The following is a 22,528-nucleotide window of genomic DNA, read 5'->3' as shown; positions in this document are numbered from 1 at the left end:
TCCAACTTCATGCAGGCCTAATTGAGGCGAATTTTAACATCACTGAATATCAGTAGGACACCAGGACTGAACCAGGTCTAAACCAGGTCTAAATTGCAACTAAACCAGGTCTAAACCAGGTCTAAATTGCAACTAAACTAGGTCTAAACCAGGTCTGAACCAGGACTAAATCAGGACTAATCTTGGATTTGAGAGAGAGGGAAAACCCCAAGGTAGAGGTCTGTGCAGGACAGAATTTTCAGTCCTGCTCCCGCACACACCCACATTGTGCAGTCTCCCTCCTGCCTGCAATGAGCTTTCAAACTGTGTTCTGCGCCACACTGTTTTGCATCGAGATTCGTAGGAGAGAGCAGCGAGCAGTGCTCTACCCTGAGCCCGCAGAGCATGGAGTCCAAAAGCACGATCGGGCGACGGCTGCGCTTAGCTCCGTGAGGCACAGAGCTCTGCGACAGTCCTTTTGCCTGCGGTCACCTGACGGTCTACACGGGCACACCTCCGGGCCCCTCCCCCAACACTCAGTCCTGGTTCAGTTCTGGTTTAGTCCTGATTTAGTCCTGGTTTAGTCCTGGTTTAGTCCTGGTTTAGTCCTCTTAGTTCAGTCCTGGGATCAGTCCTGGTTTAGTCCGCCTGTGTCGCACCTCCCCAGTTTCTCTTTGGAGCCACACCTTTTGAAAACCTCTGTTCTATTACACAGCAATAATAATAATAATAATAATAATAATAATAATAATAATAATAATAATAAAAGAAAATATATAACTCACAATCATCCAAGAATTAGAATTTTTTGTCATATCATTACTTTATGAATATTCTGAAACTGTGGAATTTCAGTGCTCCTGACTATTCATAGCATTTGGTTTCCCAGAAGAACATTATTTTCATTAATGAACAAATACTGTAAATGCCAAAATTTTTGTAGCACTTATCCTCAGCGCTTCATCTTCTCTGATTCATTTCCGTAACAACACAGCACCTGGTTCCTTTTCGTAACCTCCTCTGCATCTCCACTTCTCCTGATGAGTCAACAAAATGCAGATCTGAAACTTTTGATTGGCTTTTACCTCCCACGCGCCCACATCCATCATCTAATAAAGCCCCCGCATGCCCGCTCCAACCAGTCATCTGAACGTGCTAATCGAATTCATCAACACCACTGCCTGAGAAACTCCCCCGCACGGACTTGCATCATCTCTCCCTCTTCCTCCTCGCATCTCTCCATCGCTCCGGTTGCCATGGGAATGAGCCGATCACGCTGACCCAATTAGACAGGCGTGCGGGGCTGAAATATGCAAGAGGCTTCGCAGACCTACAGTGGGACAGCAGGTCAGGGAGGGGAAGCGCGCGGGGACGAAGTGAGACAGATGCTGGGGAGTTTAGTGGGACACAGAAAAAAAGATGGCGGTTTTGTCTGACTAAGTGAACGCAAGTATCAGTAATTATGGTAATGCGGTAGTCTTGGAAATGTGTTGCCTGGCAGACATCGCTCAGTATTTGTTGTACGGGAAGATTTATCAGTCTGATCACCACTCTCTCTGTCACGTCTCAAGTCGACTCGAGCCTGTACCAAGCATATTCGTCCAAACAGATTAGTTTTTGTTCTTTCCAGTGACGTGCATTGCTCATTTATCATTTCAAATAAAATGACATTTCTCTCACTTCAGATTAACAGTGCTTAGTGGTGAAATCAGAAATGTTTTTCAATCCCTTGTGATGTTTTTTCCTCGTTAACAGCCATATTTGTTTTGATACAGTGTAAATGTTGCTAAAGATTTTGATTTCTCTCTCTCTCTTGATATGGACACACCATGCATGTCCCTGATTGGCTAATCCACCTGTCAATCACGCCCATCTAAACTCTGTAATTTAGATACCAAGTTAGTTTGCAGCACTGAATGACATTATTGTGATTTACGTGAAGCATGCAAAATGATAGAAGCCAATGTATGCAAATGATGGGCAGCTTTCTTGGATGCATGTATGTCTATGGCGGAATGTTTAGCAGTTACCATGGTGACACAATGCACATATTAGCAAATACTGCCAACAAAGTCTGAGAAACTGTGGGCAGCTATCTCGCTTGTCTCGCTTATCTCGCTTCAAATTAAAGATTGATTACAACTGTGACTTTTGTCGCAGCGAAACAGAAACAATCACTCACCTGTTTTACCAAAATATGTGCAGGAGAAACATCTGGACCCATATACAACAACTCATTCAAGCCAGAACCAGACATGAGATCAACTCCCACGAAAGCGACATCCTGTTCTACTTCCCCAGCCCCTCCATCCTCAAAGATCTCAGATTCCTCATTCAGGCTTTCATTATGCTGGCAAAGTATCATATACATGGGCTCAAAATAAACCAAATGTGCATGAGTATAATAATGAAATCCAGCAATATTTTCAAACAAAAAAGCGGTTAAAACATATAATATCTATAAGAAGTATCTATAACAGTATCACTCTCCCATATGTCTTGATAACAACTCCTTAATTGATTAGTTTTATTTAATTTATCTTATTATCTTGTTTTTTGTTTAGTTTTGGTTTCCTTCTTTCTGCTCTCCTGTATAATCAATTGCAAACCACCCCCGTATTGAAGAAAAAAAACGTGTGTGTGTGTGTGTGTAATGTGTATGTATGTTATGTTATGTTTATGTGTGTTTAAAAAAAAGAAAAGAAAAAAAGCTATCTTGCTTGTGACTGTAATTTTGTACTGTAATGGTTTAACAGCACAAACCAGCTCAGTCTGTTGTAGTTCTTTCTGGTGAGATTGTGTTAAAATATAACTCAGATTAAAGTCTAACAGAGCTTCAGATAGAGCAGTGCCTCTAGTTAGCATTAAGCATTATCATTAAGTATCAGTAGAAATACAAGTTATGAATCAGCTTTTATACCTGTTGTTTTTACCTACAGAAACTCCTTCCAGACTCCATAAAATACCCATGATTGTTGAAGTGAAAGAGAAGAGCTTACTGCCCACTGTGCTTTTCAGGAAAACATGTGAACACCACGAGCAAAAAAAAAAAAAAAAAAAAGTGTGCTTTTGGCAAGTAAGCGTAGTGATCTTTATAATTGTTTTACTGATAACATTGTGAAAAACTTTAATTATTCTTAATGCTTAATCCAAGCAAAATAGTCAAGTTAATCCACTCTCACACTGATTTATTGAAGACATCCCGCTGCGTCTGTGCTGGGAGTGATAAGCACTGACCAGTCTGTATCATGTAAAAGGAAAATGGCACCTGCTCTTTTGTGAATGTGCACAATTTCGAGGTGCACTGTGTACATTTAGTAGTGAGGAGGTTTGGCCACCTTCTTGTCACTGTGGGAATTTGGTCTGTTTCTAGTAGAGACAACAGGTGATGTGACCGGAACATGTTACAGACAGAAATGTTTGGAGAGGTGACCCCACTCACAACAGAAAAGTCTTGGAGTATTTCCTCTGAAGGTCTGCTGCCATGTTTACGGCCACATAAGTGCAAACAGCCTGTAGCTTGTCACATGTCCATAGCCAGCTCCTTATCTAGCCTCTGGCACAGCATATTTAGATTAAGTTCATCTTTTAAACCAAGGGTGTCCAAACTTTTTTCATCAAGGGCCACATTTCTAAACACAGATGAAGCAGAGGTTGATCAAGGGCCGTAGACTGGTGCTCAATACAGTGAATAACTGAAATATGTGTATTTTTAACATGTTAGAATGAGCCATCAGTCTTTATTCATGCTAAGATCCTTAAAACCACACACTAAACATATATTATTAGCTTTATCAAGGTAGATTAAAAAAAAAAAAAAAAAACTTGCAGTAAAAAAGTAAAATTTTAATTGATGTGAGGTAATTTGGGCCAATTCACCTGAAAGCCTGAGGGCCAAGAAAAAATTGTCAGAGGGCCGCATTTGGCCCACGGGCCATAGTTTGGACATGCCTGTTTTAAACAGAAAACACTCCACCTTGTGATGTGTGGTAATTCTGGAAGTGCTCCACTGTGTTTTTAAACTACATGAATCTTAGTGAGAATCATTTGGATTATTTCAGCCTTTTCTATTGAACAAAATGTGAATGTTTAACTTGAAAACTATAGTTTCATGACATCACAAGGTGGAACAGAGCATTTTGAGCTTTTGAGATGTAAACAGGCTAAAGGGTTATTCAACCATGTGTGAATGAGACAAACACAAATCCAGGTCTGTTTTTGAGCAGGTAAGAGCATTATAGCATGGCTTAAATCTCACAAGAGTTGCACAATACAGGACCATTAAACATGTTTTTTTTTTTTTTTAAACAAGCTCATTTTATCTTTGTATCCATTTTACTCTTGGCCACATCCTGCTGATTATGTTCTGCAAATGAACAAGAGCATGCTCAAGATCCTCTTCATCTCGTGTAGTGTTTAATCAGATGGAATTCCTCTTCGAGTATCATCTTTATGGTCTCGAGTACGTTTGGAAAGCATTAGAGCCTGGATCAAAGATTGTACACACACTCCAAAGTATTAAAGTGGAACCACAACCTCAAATGACCCTGTTAAGGACACAATAAAAGGCTCGCTCCATTAGAATACAATTAAAGTTTTTTTTTTTTTTTTTTTCATAGTATTGTAAAACGGTGATGTCGGACTTCTGCACCACATAAGGACTGAACCAGGTCTATACCAGGACTGAACCAGGACTGAACCAAGACTAAACCAGGACTGGAACAGGACTAAACCAGGACTGGAACAGGACTAAACCAGGACTGGAACAGGACTAAACCAGGTCTACACCAGGACTAAACTAGGACTAAACCAGGACTGGAACAGGACTAAACCAGGTCTACACCAGGACTAAACCAGAACTGGACCAGGACTAAAACAGGTCTACACCAGGACTAAAACAGAACTGAACCACGACTAAATCAGCCTCAGCCCTGGTCTCAATCCTGGTCTGGTCCCGGTCTCGGTCCCAGTCTCAGTCCCGGTCTGGTTTAGTCCTGGTTTAGACCTGGTTTAGACCTGTTTTAGTCCTGGATCAGCATCGCAGTTTAATTCACAGAAATGGGAAACGTTTTTTCATTTTGGTTTTGAAGACAAATTAAGAAGAAAATTGTTGTTTTTTTCGGTTTCTTATTTTTGGTTTTATTTTGAAAAACGAATGATAAGTGGATTTTTGAGCTTTACATTGTAAGTCTATTTTAGTTGCCTGAGAAAAAAAAAAAAAAAACCTTTTGCATTGAGCTTTAGGCTTTACCTTGAGCGTTTTATCTGTTTTATCTGTTTTATCTGTTAAAGTGCAAAGTGTTGAGTTCTTCTTGTCAGTTGTGGCACGATGTGGGAGGTTTTGTGTGTAAGCAGCACAACCTCACACTGTCTATATGTCTACATGTTTACACCGACACACAAGTCAAACAGGAACGAGGGAGACTGACAGAGACGGAGAGAAAGAAAGAGAGAGGAATGGAGGGAGAAAAAGAGAGAGAGATGGATGCACAGAGAGAGATAGACAAAGAGAGAGAGAGTGAAAGGTGGGAGGGAGGGGAGAAAGAGAGGAAAGAGAGAGAGGAAAGGGGAGAGAGAAAGATACAGAGAGAAAGAGAAAGAGCGAGGGAGGGACCGAGGGAAGGAGAGAGAAAGATGCACAGAGAGAAAGAGAGGGAGGAAGAGAGGGAGACAGAGAGAAAGACGCACAGAGAGAAAGAGAGGAGGAAGAGAGGGAGATAGAGAGAAAGACGCACAGAGAGAAAGAGAGGGAGGAAGAGAGGGAGACAGAGAGAAAGATGCACAGAGAGAAAGAGAGGGAGGAAGAGAGGGAGATAGAGAGAAAGACGCACAGAGAGAAAGAGAGGGAGGAAGAGAGGGGATAGAGAGAAAAGACGCACAGAGAAGAGAGGGAGATAGAGAGAAAGACGCACAGAGAGAAAGAGAGGGAAACAGAGAGAAAGAGAGAGAGAAAGAGAGAGAAGAGAGAAGAGAGACAAGAGAGAAAGAGAGAGGAGAGAGAGGAGACAGAGAGAAAGACACACAGAGAGAAAGAGAGGAGGAAGAAGGGGAGACAGAGAGAAAGACACACAGAGAGAGATGGAGAAAGAGAGAGTGAAAGGGGCAGGGAGAAAGAGAGAAGGAGGAAGAAAGAGAAGGAGAGAGATAAAGATGCACAGAGAAAGGTGGAGAAAGAGAGTGAAAGAGGGAGGGAGGGAGAAATACGCTGAGAGAAAGAGAGAGGGAGGGAGAAAGAGAAGGAGAGAGATAAAGATGCACAGAGAAAGAGAGGGAGGAAGAGAGGGAGATAGAGAGAAAGAGAGGGTGGAAGAGAGGGAGGAAGAGAGGGAGATAGAGAGAAAGAGAGGGTGGAAGAGAGGGAGGAAGAGAGGGAGACAGAGAGAAAGAGAGGGAGACAGAGAGAAAGAGAGGAAGGAAGAGAGGGAGAGAGAGAGAAAGACGCACAGAGAGAAAGAGAGGGAGGAAGAGAGGGAGACAGAGAGAAAGACGCACAGAGAGAAAGAGAGGAAGGAAGAGAGGGAGAGAGAGAGAAAGACGCACAGAGAGAAAGAGAGGGAGGAAGAGAGGGAGACAGAGAGAAAGACGCACAGAGAGAGAGGGAGAAAGAGAGAGTGAAAGGGGCAGGGAGAAAGAGAGAAGGAGGAAGAAAGAGAAGGAGAGAGATAAAGATGCACAGAGAGAGGTGGAGAAAGAGAGTGAAAGAGGGCGGGAGGGAGAAAGACGCTGAGAGAAAGAGAGAGGGAGGGAGAAAGAGAAGGAGAGAGATAAAGATGCACAGAGAAAGAGAGGGAGGAAAAGAGGGAGATAGAGAGAAAGTCACACAGAGAGAAAGAGAGGGAGGAAGAGAGGGAGACAGAGAGAAAGACGCACAGAGAGAAAGAGAAGGAGGGAGATAGACAGACGGATGGACAGAGAGAGAAAGAGCGAGAGAAGGACTGAGGGAGAGAGAGACAGATGCACCAGAGAGAAAGAGGGAGGGAGGAAGAGAGGGAGATAGAGAGACAGATGCACAAAGAGAGATGGAGAAAGAGAGTGAAAGAGGGAGGGAGAAAGACGCTGAGAGAAAGAGAGAGGGAGGAAGAAAGAGAAGGAGAGAGATAAAGATGCACAGAGGTGGAGAAAGAGAGAGGAAGAGAGGGAGAGAGAGAGAGAGAGAGAGAAGGATGCACAGAGAGCGAGAGAGAGAAAGACACAGAAAGACAGAGAGAGAAGGAGAAAGAGTGAAAGAGGGAGGGAGGAAAGAGAGAGAGGAAAGGGGGAGAGAGAAAGAAAGACTCACAGAGAGAGAGAGAGAGAGAGAGAAAGAGAGAGGGAGGGCTTGAGTGAGAGAGGGAGAAAGATGAAGAAAGAGAGAGGGAGAAAAGAGAGACAGAGTGAAAGAGGGAGGTAGAGGGAGAAAGATGCACTGAAAGAGAGAGGGTGAAAGAGAGAGAGCAAAAGAGGGAGGGAGAAACAGGGAGGGAGGGAGACGAAAGAGAGAGAGATGCACAGAGAGAAAGAGAGAGGGGGAAGAGAGGGAAAGACTCACAGAGAGAGAAAGAAAGTGGGAGGGGTTGACTGAGAGAGGGAGAAAGATGCAGAAAGAGAGAGAGAGAGAAAGAGGGAGGGAGAAACCGAGAGGGAAGGAAAGATGCACAGAGAGAGAGAAAGAGACAAAGAGAAAAGGAGAGAGAGAAAGAGAGGGGGAGAAAGATACACAGAGAGAGAGAGAGAGAGAGAGTTAGTGAGAGGTGAAGTGAACAGCTGCAGGGAGCATCTCTTCTTCTCTGCTCACTCTGCTCTTCTTCCACACAGCAGGTGCGAGTGGTGATAACATGTGACAGGCCACTTTTCAGCCACCAACAGGAACTACGCTTAGCTACACCTGGCTCAAAATAAAAATACTGTAAAGGTAAATAATCTATATACTTTCTTTTCTTTTTGTTTGATTTTTCCATTGAAAATCTTAATCTGCATCCATGAAAAATTCTGCATAATTAACCAAAATGTTTCACAACCGAACATACAAGAAATTACAGCTACCTTACAAAACAAACACAAATACTTACTTAGTCCTTAAATATGACATTTCACAAACAATTAACAATAACAAATAGCTATATGTGCCAAACTTGATAATGTACAAAATGAATCACATGTTCCTTTTGCTTCTCTCTGTTTCTAAGGATAAATTTGGAGCGACAACGTCCACACTTGCATCTTATGTTGAGATATGTGGCTTTTATCAATAATATTTTTTAACAATCGTGCCCAAAATGCCACTTTTATAGTCCAATGAGGTTAATTTGGTCTTCCGATAATTTATGTTACTAGGCTCTTTTCAGACCAAGTGTTTGTTTTCATACCTAACAGCAGAACCCATAAGAATAGCATAGGGCCTATGACAGACCCCTGGGGTACTCCAACAAATATACTTCGGTGGTTAAGAAAGTAAAAGTGACATGGAAGTTTTTTCGACTGCTCACTAGCGGTCTTCCTCAGAGTGGTCACGTGATGTTGCTGTGACGTGTCCGGTCAGCTGATTTAAACAGGTTTTTGGTGGTATTTTACTCTCACATACCTGGGATACTGTCCTAAGGAAGTTGGACTGCAGATGGCGCTGTCGTCCTTCCTCCCCCGGTAGGAAGACATCGCCAAAGCCTGTATAAATCAGCTTACCTGACACGTCACAGCAACATCACGTGACCAGTCTGAGGAAGACCGCTAGTGAGCAGTCGAAAAAATTTTATGTCACTTTTACTTTCTTAACCACTGAATTGTATTTGTTGGAGTACCCCAGGGGTCTGTCATAGGCCCCATGCTATTCTTACTATTTCTCCTGTCTCTTACCTCTATCACTGTCGTACAGGTAGGCGAACTTGTCCCACTTGTAGTACTCGATGAGGCTGAGCAGGGGGCCCTTGATGTCCGGCCTCATCTGGATGATAAACTGCTGGGTCCCGTCCAGAGGGAAACTGGGAGTGATGAAGGACACATGCAAAGTCCCGCAGAAGGACGTAATGGTGTTCACCGACTTCTTATCATAGAATCCAAAAATGGCATACACTCCTCTTGAGAATTGTGAACAGACTGAAAGAGAAGAGAAAAAGGGATTGTTACTTGAGAGGTTATTGTAGGTAAGTAGAGGTGAAGTTAGAACGCGTATGAGTTAAGCTTTATTGAGTTTTAAGTAATTATAACGCACAAATATCCCCATTTGCAATAGATAAGATTTTCACACCCACAAACTGACTTTTTGACCAAATGAGAACATCACACTCTTATCTGTGGTCAACAAATAGTTTTTAGAAAGCAGAAATACTTGGATTCACTAGTGTCAGTGTCATGTATTGTTATGTATTGATATGGCAAATACATAAAGATTTACCACTTACATTCGCAATATATAGTGCTGGTTTAATGTTTTTTTATTGCAGGCTGTGAATAAGACACATTGTATGTACTTGTGCATTTCTGCCATGCGTTGCATTAAAAAAAAAAAAAAAATGTTATTCAGTCTCATTCTTTTCTATTGTGTTGTTTAATAATGTTCTAATAATGTTTGGGAAGTAGAGCTGCACAATCAATCGAAATCGCATTTTGTATGGACGCAAATAGCAAACAGCAAAGGAGGCATTTTTTTAAGTACCATAATTTCCACCACAAAATATCCTGTCTTCTTCGACATAAAACTGCTAACGCTGTAGTTTAGAACTGTACAAACATGTTCTGAAATGTGACTGTTGTATTAGTTTCTAGGTCCATATTTCAGTTTTTTTGTCAGTTATTATTGGCATGTTTAAAGGTGCACCACCAAGTCAAGTTACATGTCAGATCTGTGGAGAGGTGACCGTGCTCATGTTGTTTTTAAGTTGATTTATAAGTCGCACTTTTTTCATGGTTTGGGTGGTCCTGTGACTTATACTCCGCTGCAACTTGGCTCTACTGCACATTTCTCCTGCCGAAAAAGCCTCTGTCCTGTAGTAAAGTTGTAAAATATGCAGCTGAAAACGCTAATCAAGCAGCAGAAAAAAAGTCTGGAGTGAGCGAGAAACTGGTGGAAAGCGGGGATGGAGAACACAGCTTCAAGGTAACCGGGAGGATGCGCCAGGCAGCTTTCTTGGGAGTCACTGGATGGATCGACAAAGTCTGGACTTCAGTGACAACTGAAACCATCCTGTCAGAAATCAGAAAGGCCAGAATAATTCTGACTGGAACTGATGCTGAGTCTAACGATAGCTACGCAGAAGAGGAAGCAGCACTCCTTTTACCTCCGGAGGTTCATCGAGTTGCTCAGAAATGACACCGAGGATAAAGAATTCAATGGATTTAGTGATTTGGAGATGGAGTGAGATGGAGAGTTTGGTAAACTTGTTCTGTTCTGTTGTTTATGCTATGCTTAGTTATCTGAAGAACTATTCATATGTGATGTTAACAGCCTGTTGTTCTCTTTTCTATTGTTATTACTATAACTTGCCTTTCAAGATGAAATGTTGGATCCTGGTCTTTGATTTTATAAAATGAATTTCCCCAAAAAAGTGCGTCTTATAGCCCGGTGCAACTTATAGATGTTTTTTCTTCTTCATTCTGCATTTTTTGGCTGGTGCGACTTATACTCCAGAGCGACTTATAGTCCGAAAAAATACAATAATTAAAACACATATATATTTCAGTAAATGCAAGAAAGATAAGTTTAATATTATTATAATATTAGTATAAAAACAGTAACATCTGATGAGATATGCTCCACCAGAAAAGGTACACAACATACCTTTATAACTTACAACCTATTTTTTAAAGAAAAAACTAATTGTGAATCTAATCAGAATTGCAATGCTTATCAGAAAAAAATCACAATCAGATATTTTACCTAAATATGCAACCCTATTGGGAAGTTTACCATTCTAATTTTTCACAATATTTTTCCCACATGATTTTCCACAATGTCTGCTTCTGTCATACTTTATGCATACACATTCTCTGTAGCTCCTCACTCTCCTTTTCTATGGGGATGTCTTGTTCAGTTAAGACATTACTAACAGGCTCCTCTCTTTAAGCTCTGCCCAGGGAGCTGTTCTATCCACTGTACGGATCTATTCCGCTCTACACCCCATCTGAGCATTAAACATTTAACTATCACCATTTTCACTTTCTAATAGAAATACCCGTGTGCAAATTCACCAAAACATCATTTTTTTATGCTGAGTAGCTTGGGCACTACACTAGTTTGACGAGTGATAGCTTTTGTTTGACATGTTCTTGCCATGTTAGCCCTCCTCCAGTGACGAAAAGCTGTGGGGTAAAGCAGTGAGTCACTACCGGCGCTGCACTGTTAGCTCTAAATGACACCATTTGTCACGTTATTAAATTTTAAACTTGATTTAAATACTAAGGAATAGACTCAATATTCAATACCGATTCCAGTACCACAATGATAATAAAATAATACCATACTAACTTCATGTATTATTTTAAAGCACAGCTGGCCACAAACAAAGGATAGACAAGGACAATAGCAGCACAACAACTGCGATTGTCTGTACACAATACAAACACAATACAACTATTAAAAAAAACAAACAAAAAAAAAAACATAGAAAACAATAAGATACAATAAGATGAGGAGGACCACGATGGACGAGTGTGACAGAGATGTTTGTTACTGCACAAGTGAACACTTTGCAAGCTGCACTTTTAATGTACAGTTTTATTTGCAGGCTGAACAAATCGTACAATGAAATAATAATGTCACTCACAAATATAAGATTCAGTGCAATAAGATATCAGTCCAACATGTGTAGACAGTGGTATGATTGTCTTTTAAAAACTGTTTGTTGTTTTTATTGTCACTGTCCTTGTCTGTTTTAAAAAGGTGCCGTGAGTCTGGAATAAAGATGATGATGATACTGAACAACAAGATATGTACATCACACTTGTTAAAAGCCAGTGAAAAAAGGTGCTTTAAACATTAAAAACAGGTACAGACTCCACCTGTCTGATCTCTAATGGCAACTGGTTCCACAGCCGTGGGGCAGCAACAGAAAACGCATGGTCCCCACGAAGCTTGGATTTAGTCTTTGGGACGGCGAGCTGTAAAAGAAATCTAAAAAGTCTCTCTTTCTCTGAGGCAATAGAAAGCAATTTTCAACTTTAATTAATAGTTCTTTGTTCTATATTACCATGTGACCCTATATCTGTGTAAGCCCTCAGTGGTCCAGGTAGGTTCCATAATGGTCCATGGGTGTGTACTAGTCCATGACCTCTAATACTGGTTCTAATACAGCTGAATATCACTCAAATATACATTGAAATATAAAGTATTTAATGCAGCTTTACATACATTTGTTTACATTTTACAGAAACAAAACTTAAAACCATAAGTGCTGAAAAAAAATTAAAAAAAAATAATAATAATAATAATAAGTGATTCTGACAGATTTTTAAAAGCTGTTTACCATATACAATCGGTTCGAAGTCAGTAAGCACAACCAGAATTAATACATAACTTTCACCGGATTATAAGGCACACTGTTGATTTTTGAGAAAATGAAAGGATTTTAAGTACACCATAGTCCAAAAAATACAGTATCTTAATTTAAGAACTGTTTTATCTCGATAAAATCTTTAAATTATCATGGACCTCTGTATTTTTGATTTGTAACAACAAAAAAGATACACAAATATTCACAAGTAGCAAAACACTTCTCTACATTTGCTTTTCCACGTCAAGTATTAATATTAATGTATAGTGGTTAAGTGCATTTTTGACCTTTTTGGTACATACAAAACTTGTAACAACAAAAATGACAATAATTTTCTGCAATTCTTTCATATTCCTGTGCTTTTTAGATCCTTAAAACTTGAATTATAATTTTGGTGTACCCCAAGGCTCTGTACTTGGCCCAAAACATTTCACATTATTTTTGCCTTCCCACTTATGTTAGATCTGAAGAATATTTGCCCTTAGAAATGCCTTAGCTTGCACCCTTCAACATTTTCCTGACACAATCAGACTAATCATATTGCAGGCCTAGATTGTTGACACTGCACCACGTACGTTCAATAATGCATGACCACTATAGGCAGGTGGCTCTATACCTTGCTGGCTTTTTACACTTATTACATGCTGAACTGAAACACAGGGAAATGGGAGTAGCCCTTAGCATGCATGTTGTTACACTAGCATAGCAAAGGGGTCAGCAGATTGGCCTGTTGCTTGTAAACCCGTATTGATCAAACGGGAGCTAATCAGGCTTATTGAGCGAACCATATGTGTTCTCTAATGTAATTAATCTAATGAGTCATTTGCCCGTGTGCTCGTAATATGGCCGACATGAGCTGCTGACATAGGGAGGACATAGGTAGGAAAATAGGTGAAGACTTCCAGGAATCAGAGCAGGTTTGCTGATGACTGATAGCTGCTCGGTATTGACCATAGACTGTATAAAGAAGTGGACTAAAGGAGTGTGACGTCATCCATAGTGTTCAGCTCCAGTCAGTTTGGAACCAGGTCCATAATTGGAATAGGAATTGATTAACCTTGACTGATTAACAGTGTAGTAAAAACATCAGGATCGTGCAGAGCTGCTTAATATAAACATGTTAAGACCAAAATATGGAGGCTGAGGTAATAGAAAGTCAACTGGAAGTCAATGGAGCAGGAAGTGCCTCCGTGAACACTTCCTATTTAGAACGCAGCTTAAGTGGTAGCTATATCAATTTATATATAAAGTCTAAGGTATTTACATGCAATTTGGTTTACAGTATGACTGAATTAAATGGACTGAAGGACTAGACTACTCGAAACTTTCCAGGAATATTTGAGTGTATTGTAGAAGTTTTCAGCTTGTCCGAAAAAAGGGTGGAAGCAAAAGACTGGAGACAAACTGGATGTCTTAAGCAGGAGAAGTTTATTTACCGTCAATAACACGGGCCCGGGGGACTTAAAAGGTCAACATAGTATGATTTCAAAAGTGAAAATAGTATGATCTTTGAATGTTCAAGCCCCTTTGGTTACGCTTGCAAAGGAGGAGGTTTATAAAGCGAGTGTGGTGAGACGATGAAGGCCAGCGGGCACCAGTTAGACATCAATATGCCACAATTTAGATAATGTTGCGCCAATGGTGTGCCAAAGGAAGATCATGGTCTAAATATAGTTTTGGTGAGTCAATGTTAAACTGAGATGGATAAATAACTTACATTCTCTTTAGTTTTAGAACACTGTAATTTGTCCAATCATTTATTGCAATTCAAGTCGTGCAAGTCCAATGAAGGGCTTGAAATGATACAAAGGTAAGAACTGAACAGACAGAGGTTAAAAAAAAAACAAAAGATAACAAGTCCAAGCTCTGCCAAAACTACCTCAGGAAAAATGTACAAGATTGTGAGCTTGAAAACATGGAGTGTCCAGCACAGTCTCCAGACTTAAACCCCATTGAGCTGGTTTTGGGATGAACTGGACAGAAGAGTGAAACAACCTACAAGTGCCACACATTTATGGGAACTTCTGCAAGAGACTTGGGAAGAACTTTCTGAAGAATATTTGATTTCTATTGTTAAAAAAAAACGAGCCACGAGTGTGTTCAGCTGTTATATCTGCCAAAGGTGGACACTTTCATGAATCAAAAGTTTAGAATGTGTTTTGGTCAACAGTAAACAGTAAAAAAAAAAAAAATTGAGAAAGTGTGGCGTTCTAAAGCTTATGACCAGTAGTGTATATTATGTGAACAGGTTAAAGGCGGCTGTTAACTTGAAAACTACCACTTCTTGACATCACAAGATGGAACAGAGCGTGTTGAGCTTTGTAGACAGACAAATAATGCAGAATTACTCAAACATGTGTGAATGAAACGAAACACAACTCCAGGTATGTTTTTGGTGACGTATCAACACACTAACATGACTTAAAGCTCGCAAGCTCACGTTTGCGTAATACAGGAAGGACTTTTAAATCATGTCCAATTTCAATCCCTCATAATTCTCACATGTGTCATCCAACTGGCCCCGTTATCCCCTGTTGAGCCTAAAGACCTTACAGAATGTTCTCCACCAAATCAAAGCTTAAACAATCTCATTACGCTCCTCGAAAGCCCTATTTGTTTCAACAGATTACAATCATATCTGATCCACGGCTGCCTACATTCAAAGCCTTCTGTACGTGCGTATATTAATATGGATCTCATTAGCTAATTGTCAGTGGCCCTATTATTTTATAGTGATAAGAGGCTAGCAATTATTCCTTTATCGATTCCCATTTTCCACTCGGAGTGCCGGGCCGTTCATGTGGAAATCCAAAGGGGGTGAGTCCTGGAGGTTGCTTCTTTTGGCTGTGGTTTTGCTGAGCTCATCAGGTTAACAGCAGGTAGGGGGAGAGCAGGGCTTTTATGCAGAGCCAGCATTCAGGTTTTTCCAAAATCTGTGCTAATCCATATAGCTCCAGGCCAATTATTTCCTCACAAGTCATCAGTGTGGAGTGGAGCGTTACGACATGTCCGGCGCTGGTGTTTTCTCAGTGGTATTTCGTGGGCTTTGTAAAGTAAATTTGGATGATGATGTTAATGTTGTTGCATTTTGTACAGGTGCAATTAGTACTTGTTTTGTAAATGGTCACGTATTTATATAGCGCATTTCAATCTACATTAAGGAATAGGGGTGTCAAAATAACCAAAATATCGTGATATTGTATCGTCAAAAGTCTCTCAGTAATATCGTGGGCCATCACAATACATCAAATCACAAGTTTCTTTGCTTGAATTCTTTGCTATGGTGCAGCAATAACTAAAAAAAAAACAGAGGCAACTACACTGACCATGATCCTTTGCTCCATTTTGGTGCAAACTACATGAAGAAATACCAGTTCTAAGCACTTTTAAATCTTAGTTCTTTGAATTAAGTCTTGTCAAGGCATTTTAAGGGGAAAAACATGGTATCCCCACGTAAATGAAAATTAAGACCAGCATTGCACCCATTATGCGGGCGAAAAACAACAGATCCAATTCTAATAATGACCAGTGTTGGGAGTAACGCGTTATAAAAGTAACGAATTACAGTAATGCATTACTTTTTGCTGTAACGCAGTAATGTAAGGCATTACAGGGGAAAAAATAGTAATATTTTACTCGGTACAAATGTGAGTAACGCGCGTTACAGTGTTTTTTTTTTTTTACCTGGATTGAAGTGGTGGGTTTTTCTTCATCCAAATTCGCTAAAATCACCTCGATATCAGCAGCGGTGAAACACCGGAGATGCGCCCTCATAGACCTTCAGGTAACCGCGGCGAAAGGACTGACAAAGAGCTCCACGCTGTTTAGACCTGGTTTAGACCTGGTCAGTTCTTGGTTTAGACCTGGTTTACACTCGTCCCGCCCTCTATCACAGTTCACTTTTCGCTGTCTCGCAGATTTTTTATTATTATTTTTTTTTTTGTGTCAATTTTGCATGCCCTTTTTTTTTTTTACATTGTATGAATGCGTATTGCGTTCCTCCCGCTGCGTCCTGACTGGCCAAGGGACTCCTGTCTCCTGTACAGTACAGAATGTGTTCAGCTGCCAAATTTAAATACATGTTCAGTCTCTAGCAGTGTGATTCTGAAGTGCTGTACGGTTGCAAGTTTTCTCCCCGACGAAACCCACAACGTCGACGAAATGTTCTGCACCGACAAAGGCTCCTGCACTCGCACCCAAAAGGCAGAGGAAGATGCAAACCATCACACAAAAAGTTGGACTTCTGGACACGCTGAAGGAAGGTAGAAGTTACGCGCTGTAACAGACTCTTGCACCAGCTCGGGTACCTGCAAATAGTTGCTGAAATCAGGACCGTGAGCCCCCGCAGCAGGGTGTCCATAAAGAGCGATCGGTGACAGCCGCTCTTACCTCCATGAGGTGTGGAGCAAAGCCGCTCCTTTCTCCTGCGGTCACCTTCAAGACCGTACCTGACAGTGAGTCCTGTTTTAGTCCTAGTTCACTTCTGGTTTAGTCCTGGTTCAGCTCTGGTTTAGTCCTGGTTTAGACCTGGTTTAGTCCTGGTTCAGTCCATATACAGCGCAAAAGTTATTTTGGTGAGAGTAACTTAAAGTAATGCAATAGTAATGTAATGCCTTACATTTTAAATACAGTAATATTGTAATGTAATGAATTACTTTGAAATGACAGTAATAGGTAATAAATAACGCATTACAGTTTCAAAGTAACTTGCCCAACAGTGATAATGACCAACCAAATACTATATTTAGAGTCTAAGACCCACTGTGGGTTAAACCTACACTTCCCCATGATCCATCCAATGTCTACCTCCACTCTACTGATTGTACTGACTCTACTGCCAGAAACCAAAGTATTGCTTGAGCATACTCCAAATTAGACGTTCATTCAAGTTATGTGATTTGACGTTGTTTTTTTCCCCCTCTTCTTTTAACATCGCCCTGCTCCCTACGGAAGCCGAGAGGGGTCACAACAAACGCAAATGCCGCGACAAATACAAATGCGACAACACAACAAAAAGTCACAACGGAAGTGACCGCGGGACTCTATTTTCTAACTGACCGATCAAGCGGCAAGTGAAGAAGAAGAACTACAACGTGAAATGTAAAGGAACGGACAAGTTGGAAATGTAAATAAAAGTAATTTATTGTTTTATCATTATTCGTTTCACGTCGTAGTTCTAATATTTACTAATAGATGCGAGCAAAACATTAACGTGATCAGAAAGAGTAAATCTGCCCGCAGACATAAATGACAGAATATTTAGCCAGTCAGAGAAAATGAATCTGAGGGAAAAGAAGTTTGATTTTCAAAACGGTAGATGACAAATGAGCTTGGCTGTGTCAATAAACAAACCTGATTAAACAGGTCTGTCTGAGTTTAGATTGAGATGCAGGGGAGCGGGCGGTGACCAGATTTTAAATGCTTTTCTAAGGATTTCAGTCTAGATTTACCAGGCTTCACAATAACAGAAACAGACACAATTCGATTCCGCATAAAATTAAAGTTTAAAATGCATCTAGAAGAACTGACGAAACGACTGAAATATGAACATTGTCAGAACGTGTTTGTACAGATCTAAACTACAGGGTTAGCAGTTTTTATGTGGAAAAAACAGTATATTTTGTTGTTTAGGGAGGAAATTATGGTTCAGTTTCAATCTGTGTATCATTCATTTATTCATTTTGCAAAATAAAACCAAAATAAGAAAACGACAAAACAACTATTTTCTTCGTTATTTGTCTCCAAACCCAAAATGAACGAATGATACATGGATTAATTTCGATTATGACCAATAGATTAATCTTGCAGGCCTATAGATGCATTCATACTCATATATTCATCGAATCGAAATTTAACCTGTGACTAAACCTGGAACTAAACCTGAACTACACCAGGACTAACAGAACTGGAAATTCCAAAACCAACCCTCAATCCAAAAACAATGCATCTTAATTCTGGTGTCTTCCCCTCGTAAAACATTCTACCCTGCTGTTTTGAACACAACTCCACAATATTCATCTGATCCGTGTTTCTGGAGCGGGAGCCTGGTCGGATTTGCTTTCCAGTGTAATCCCAGCCCCAGTGAAATAGCCCGTGCAGTCGGCTTGTCCTTCAGGGAGCAGGGCCCCTCTCATCTGTCTGTCTGCCTGTCTGTGGTCTCATTGTCACGTTCCACTGGCTTTCTTGGCCGACTGTGGAGCGGGATTAAAAACTCTTGGAGGCTGGATACACCCCTGACTGCGAGAGCTTATGCCGCTACCAACAGTTTGACAACATGTTACTATCAAACGCCTAACATCCAAATTAACATGTGCTTTAAGGGAGAATGTGTAGATAGGAAAGGGTTTGGATGGTGTGGGTTGAATTTGAACTGTAGGTGATGAACTGTTGCAGTTTTAAGGTTGTGTACTTTTTTTGGAACAATTGGAAAGACATAATTTTGATTTTGTTAATAATAAATAAGGACACTACAATACAGTTTTGACTTAATACATATGTGGCAGGGCTGCAGAAATTCTTGGTTGACTAAAGGGGGCATGGCTCTAGCTCAAGCTCTACAACTACAATGTCTGACTCAAAATGACACTCACAAGACTACATTATGCAGAAAAAAGTACTAGTGAGGAATAGACTTTTTTATGAAGACTGGTTAAACGAATGAATCACTCACTAACTTCTCCTTTTTTGATTTTGTCCCTTATAATTCTTATAATCAGAATTAAACAATTACTGTACTTTTTCGGATTATAAATCGCTCCAGAGTATAAGTTGCACTTTTTGTGGGAAATGTATTTTATAAAATCAGAGACCAGGAACCAACATTTTATCTTGAAAGGCAAGTTATAGTAATAACAATAGAACAGAGAACAACAGACTGTTAACGTCACATATGAACAGTTCTTCAGATAAACTATAACATAAATAACAACAGAACAAGTTTACCAAACTCTCCATCTCCCTCCAAATCACTAAATCCACTAAATTCTTCATCCTCTGTGTTACTTCTGAGCAACTCCGCAACCTCCAGAGGTAAACGGAACGCCACTTCCTCCTCTGCGTAGCTGTCGTCAGACTCAGCATCAGTTCTAGTTAGAATTATTTTGGCCTTTCTGAATCCCAACAGGATGGTTTCGGTTGCCAGTGTAGTCCAGGCTTTATCGATCCATCCAGTGACTTCCAGTCCTTCCAGTGACTTGTTACAACCCTCCTGGTTTCTCGTGCACTCCAAACTTTCTTTCTGCTGCTTGATTACCATTTTTAGCTGCATATTTCACTACTTACAGCTTGTAATCTGCTAAATATTATTTTCTTTTTGGTTGCATTTGTGTTCAGTCTTCTCAGTTCTCTTAATATTTTTTTTTTATTTTGAGTGGTACAGAAGTAATGGTGTGATCGACTGACCCCAGACAGTACAGTGGCTCTTAGCGGTACAGTGGTAGTGGTACAGTGGTACAGGAGTAATAAGAGAAGCAGATATTGGCACACAAGCCTAGAGCACCGTCTCAGTGTGAAAATTTTAGTATAAGTATAAGTATAAGTATAAGTATAAGTCACAGGACCACCCAAACCATGAAAAAAGTGCGACTTATAGTCCGAAAAACACAGTAGTTGACTAATACAAGTTTTGATCAACTAAGACACCATCACCATTGCCCATTATCTCAATGAAAATGAATACACTTAATGTCATACTGTGGAACATTCCAGGTAAAGCATTTACCTATTCAGGGAGATCAGTAAACTTGAACATTTTCAGATGATAATTTTATGATCATGTTAGACGCATTGATGCCTCTGTTCTTATTTTCAAATTTGTCATTGATGCATTTTCTTTTTTCTTTTGGCCCATGAACTCTTTTTATATTTTAAAAGTAAAAAGGGAAATGTGATTCAGAAATACGAATGATTAAAAATGCATTATTAAATCGTCTACTCTATCTTTTAATTACAGCCATTCACTTTCTTTTGTTAAAGTTTGTCTTAAAACTCTTAACGCATTCCCTCTCCTCGGTTCTTTAGAAAGGCTTTGAGAAAGAATGAACAACCAGAGAATTTCCCCATTTCCGCCTCAATCCAGAAAAGTTTAATTAAGAGAGAAAGGCCCAACACGAGCGCTAAGTCCACCAAACAACCAACGCAGTGCTAAGGCTATTAGACCTGTGTCACATCTGAGTGCTTTTCAATGAAACAAGAGAGTATAGACCCGCACTGTACTGAAAACACTGCACTTCACACTTTGTTTTTCAAGGCTCGTCCTTGCTGGGGGCTCGGTGGCTGGGTGACAAGAACTTCCCACTCACAGCGAGAAGGTCTCAGGTTCAGTTTGAAGGCCAGCTCTTTGGGTGTTTATTCTCTGAGGACTATTTTTTTCTCAAGTAGCTGTATAAGCCAGGAATATTAAATACAGGCAGGACCAGCTAAAATGGATATTGGGTCTAGTCTAGTATATATTGTCTAGTCACTAATAGAAATGATCTGGTTCAGCATTTGTGAATTTACCTTTTAGACATTTCAACCGGAAAGTACAATGTGGGAGAATAACATCATCACATATCAGTGTCCTGCACCAGGTCGGGTACCCGCGGGGACCCGGCAATAGCAAATAGTTGTTGAAACAGGCAGGTTCTGGAATTTTATGGGCAGGTATGTGGGCAGGTAGTGGTTACACGCGGGTGGGTCAGGTGAATAATAATAACGAATGGGAGAAAAATACTTGATGTGCGTCCGTTGTCCTGGAAGCAAGTGCCATTTTCAGGTCTTTTCCTGGAACAATGGTAGTCCAATGGTAGAGTAACTTTAGTGAGTTTATTACATAAAACCATCAGCGGAGGCAATCGGCTTGACGGCCATGCTCCTGATTTAGTCCTACTTAAGTCCTGGTTTAGACCTGGTTGAGTCCTGGTTTAGTCCTGGTTTAGACCTGTTTAGTCCTGGTTTAGACCTGGTTTAGACCTGGTGTAGTCCTGGCAATCGTTCGGTGGCTGCAGCATGTATATATTTATGCTAATAACACTGCTTCAGTCCTGGTTTAGTCTTGATTTAGACCTGGTGAAATCCTGGTTTAGACCTGGTTCAGTCCTGGTTCAGTCCTGATGTAGTCCTGGTCCAGTCCTGGTTCAGTCCTGGTTTAGTCTTGGTTTAGACCTGGTTCAGTCCTGGTTTGGTCCTGATGTAGTCCTGGTCCAATCCAATCCTGGTTCAGTCCTGGTTAAGTCTTGGTTTAGACCTGGTTCAGTCCTGGTTTGGTCCTGATGTAGTCCTGGTCCAATCCTGGTTCAGTCCTGGTTAAGTCTTGGTTTAGACCTGGTTATATCCTGGTTTAGACCTGGTTCAGTCCTTGTGTAGTCCTGGTCCAGTCCTGTTGTAGTCATGGCGATGCGTATATATTTTTAATCTGCTAATCACACGGCGTAGGTTCAGTCCTGATTTAGTTCTGGTTCAGTCCTGGACTATTGGGCTGTCAGACTAATGGACTGACCCCGATTCATCACGGGTTTGGGTGGGTAACGAGTGGAATGTAAACGGGTCTGGGCGGGTGCAGGTTTAACTTTGATATAATCACAGGTTAACGGGCGGGTGTGGTTCTGTACTCGCTCAGGAGTCAATAGGTAAAGCTATAACTGCAGTAATCCTAATGCTGCTCAGACTAGACAACATTTCTGGTGTCTGTTTTACTTGCAAAGTCGTATGCAGATGCACGTCTAGGCTAATCCAAAGCTTCCACATCATCTTTTAAAAACTATCAATTTTAGGGAAAATTTGGGGCATGTCACTGTTTCGAGCATCTGCCCTCAAATGCAAGAGCTGTTTGACAGGATTTGGGCACCACAGTCTGACTTTATCATAACCTACCTCCTGGATATTAAGTACTGGGTCAAATGCAGAGGACAAATACTGCCCCGGAGTAGACTGACAGAAGTGAGGATGCCAGTCTGCACCAGCTGACCCTCTGACTACGACCAATCACTCACACACCACCAAACACACAAAAACAACAACAGTAGACTTAGAGGAAATGGGATTTGACTTGGGTTCTGGTGATTTTCACATTTCTGCTTCATTTTGTGGGATAATACCTAATATAAATG

At 40.7% G+C, this 22,528-nt stretch overlaps 1 protein-coding gene across 1 annotated transcript in view; it reads right to left on the bottom strand.

Moving 5' to 3' along the window:
• Positions 1 to 22,528, bottom strand: part of gria2b (glutamate receptor, ionotropic, AMPA 2b) — a 141,581-nt gene that overhangs the window by 50,353 nt on the left and 68,700 nt on the right. Inside the window, 1 exon segment of the mRNA XM_055159269.1 lies at positions 8,809 to 9,048. Coding sequence (XP_055015244.1) covers positions 8,809 to 9,048 — 240 coding nt within the window.

This window comes from Boleophthalmus pectinirostris, unplaced genomic scaffold, assembly GCF_026225935.1.
Source record: "Boleophthalmus pectinirostris isolate CB_2022bp ecotype Guang Dong unplaced genomic scaffold, ASM2622593v1 HiC_scaffold_23, whole genome shotgun sequence".
Classification (NCBI taxonomy): domain Eukaryota; kingdom Metazoa; phylum Chordata; class Actinopteri; order Gobiiformes; family Gobiidae; genus Boleophthalmus; species Boleophthalmus pectinirostris.
The sequence above is the reverse complement of the archived record's forward strand: the minus strand, read 5'-3'. Positions and strand labels throughout refer to the sequence as shown.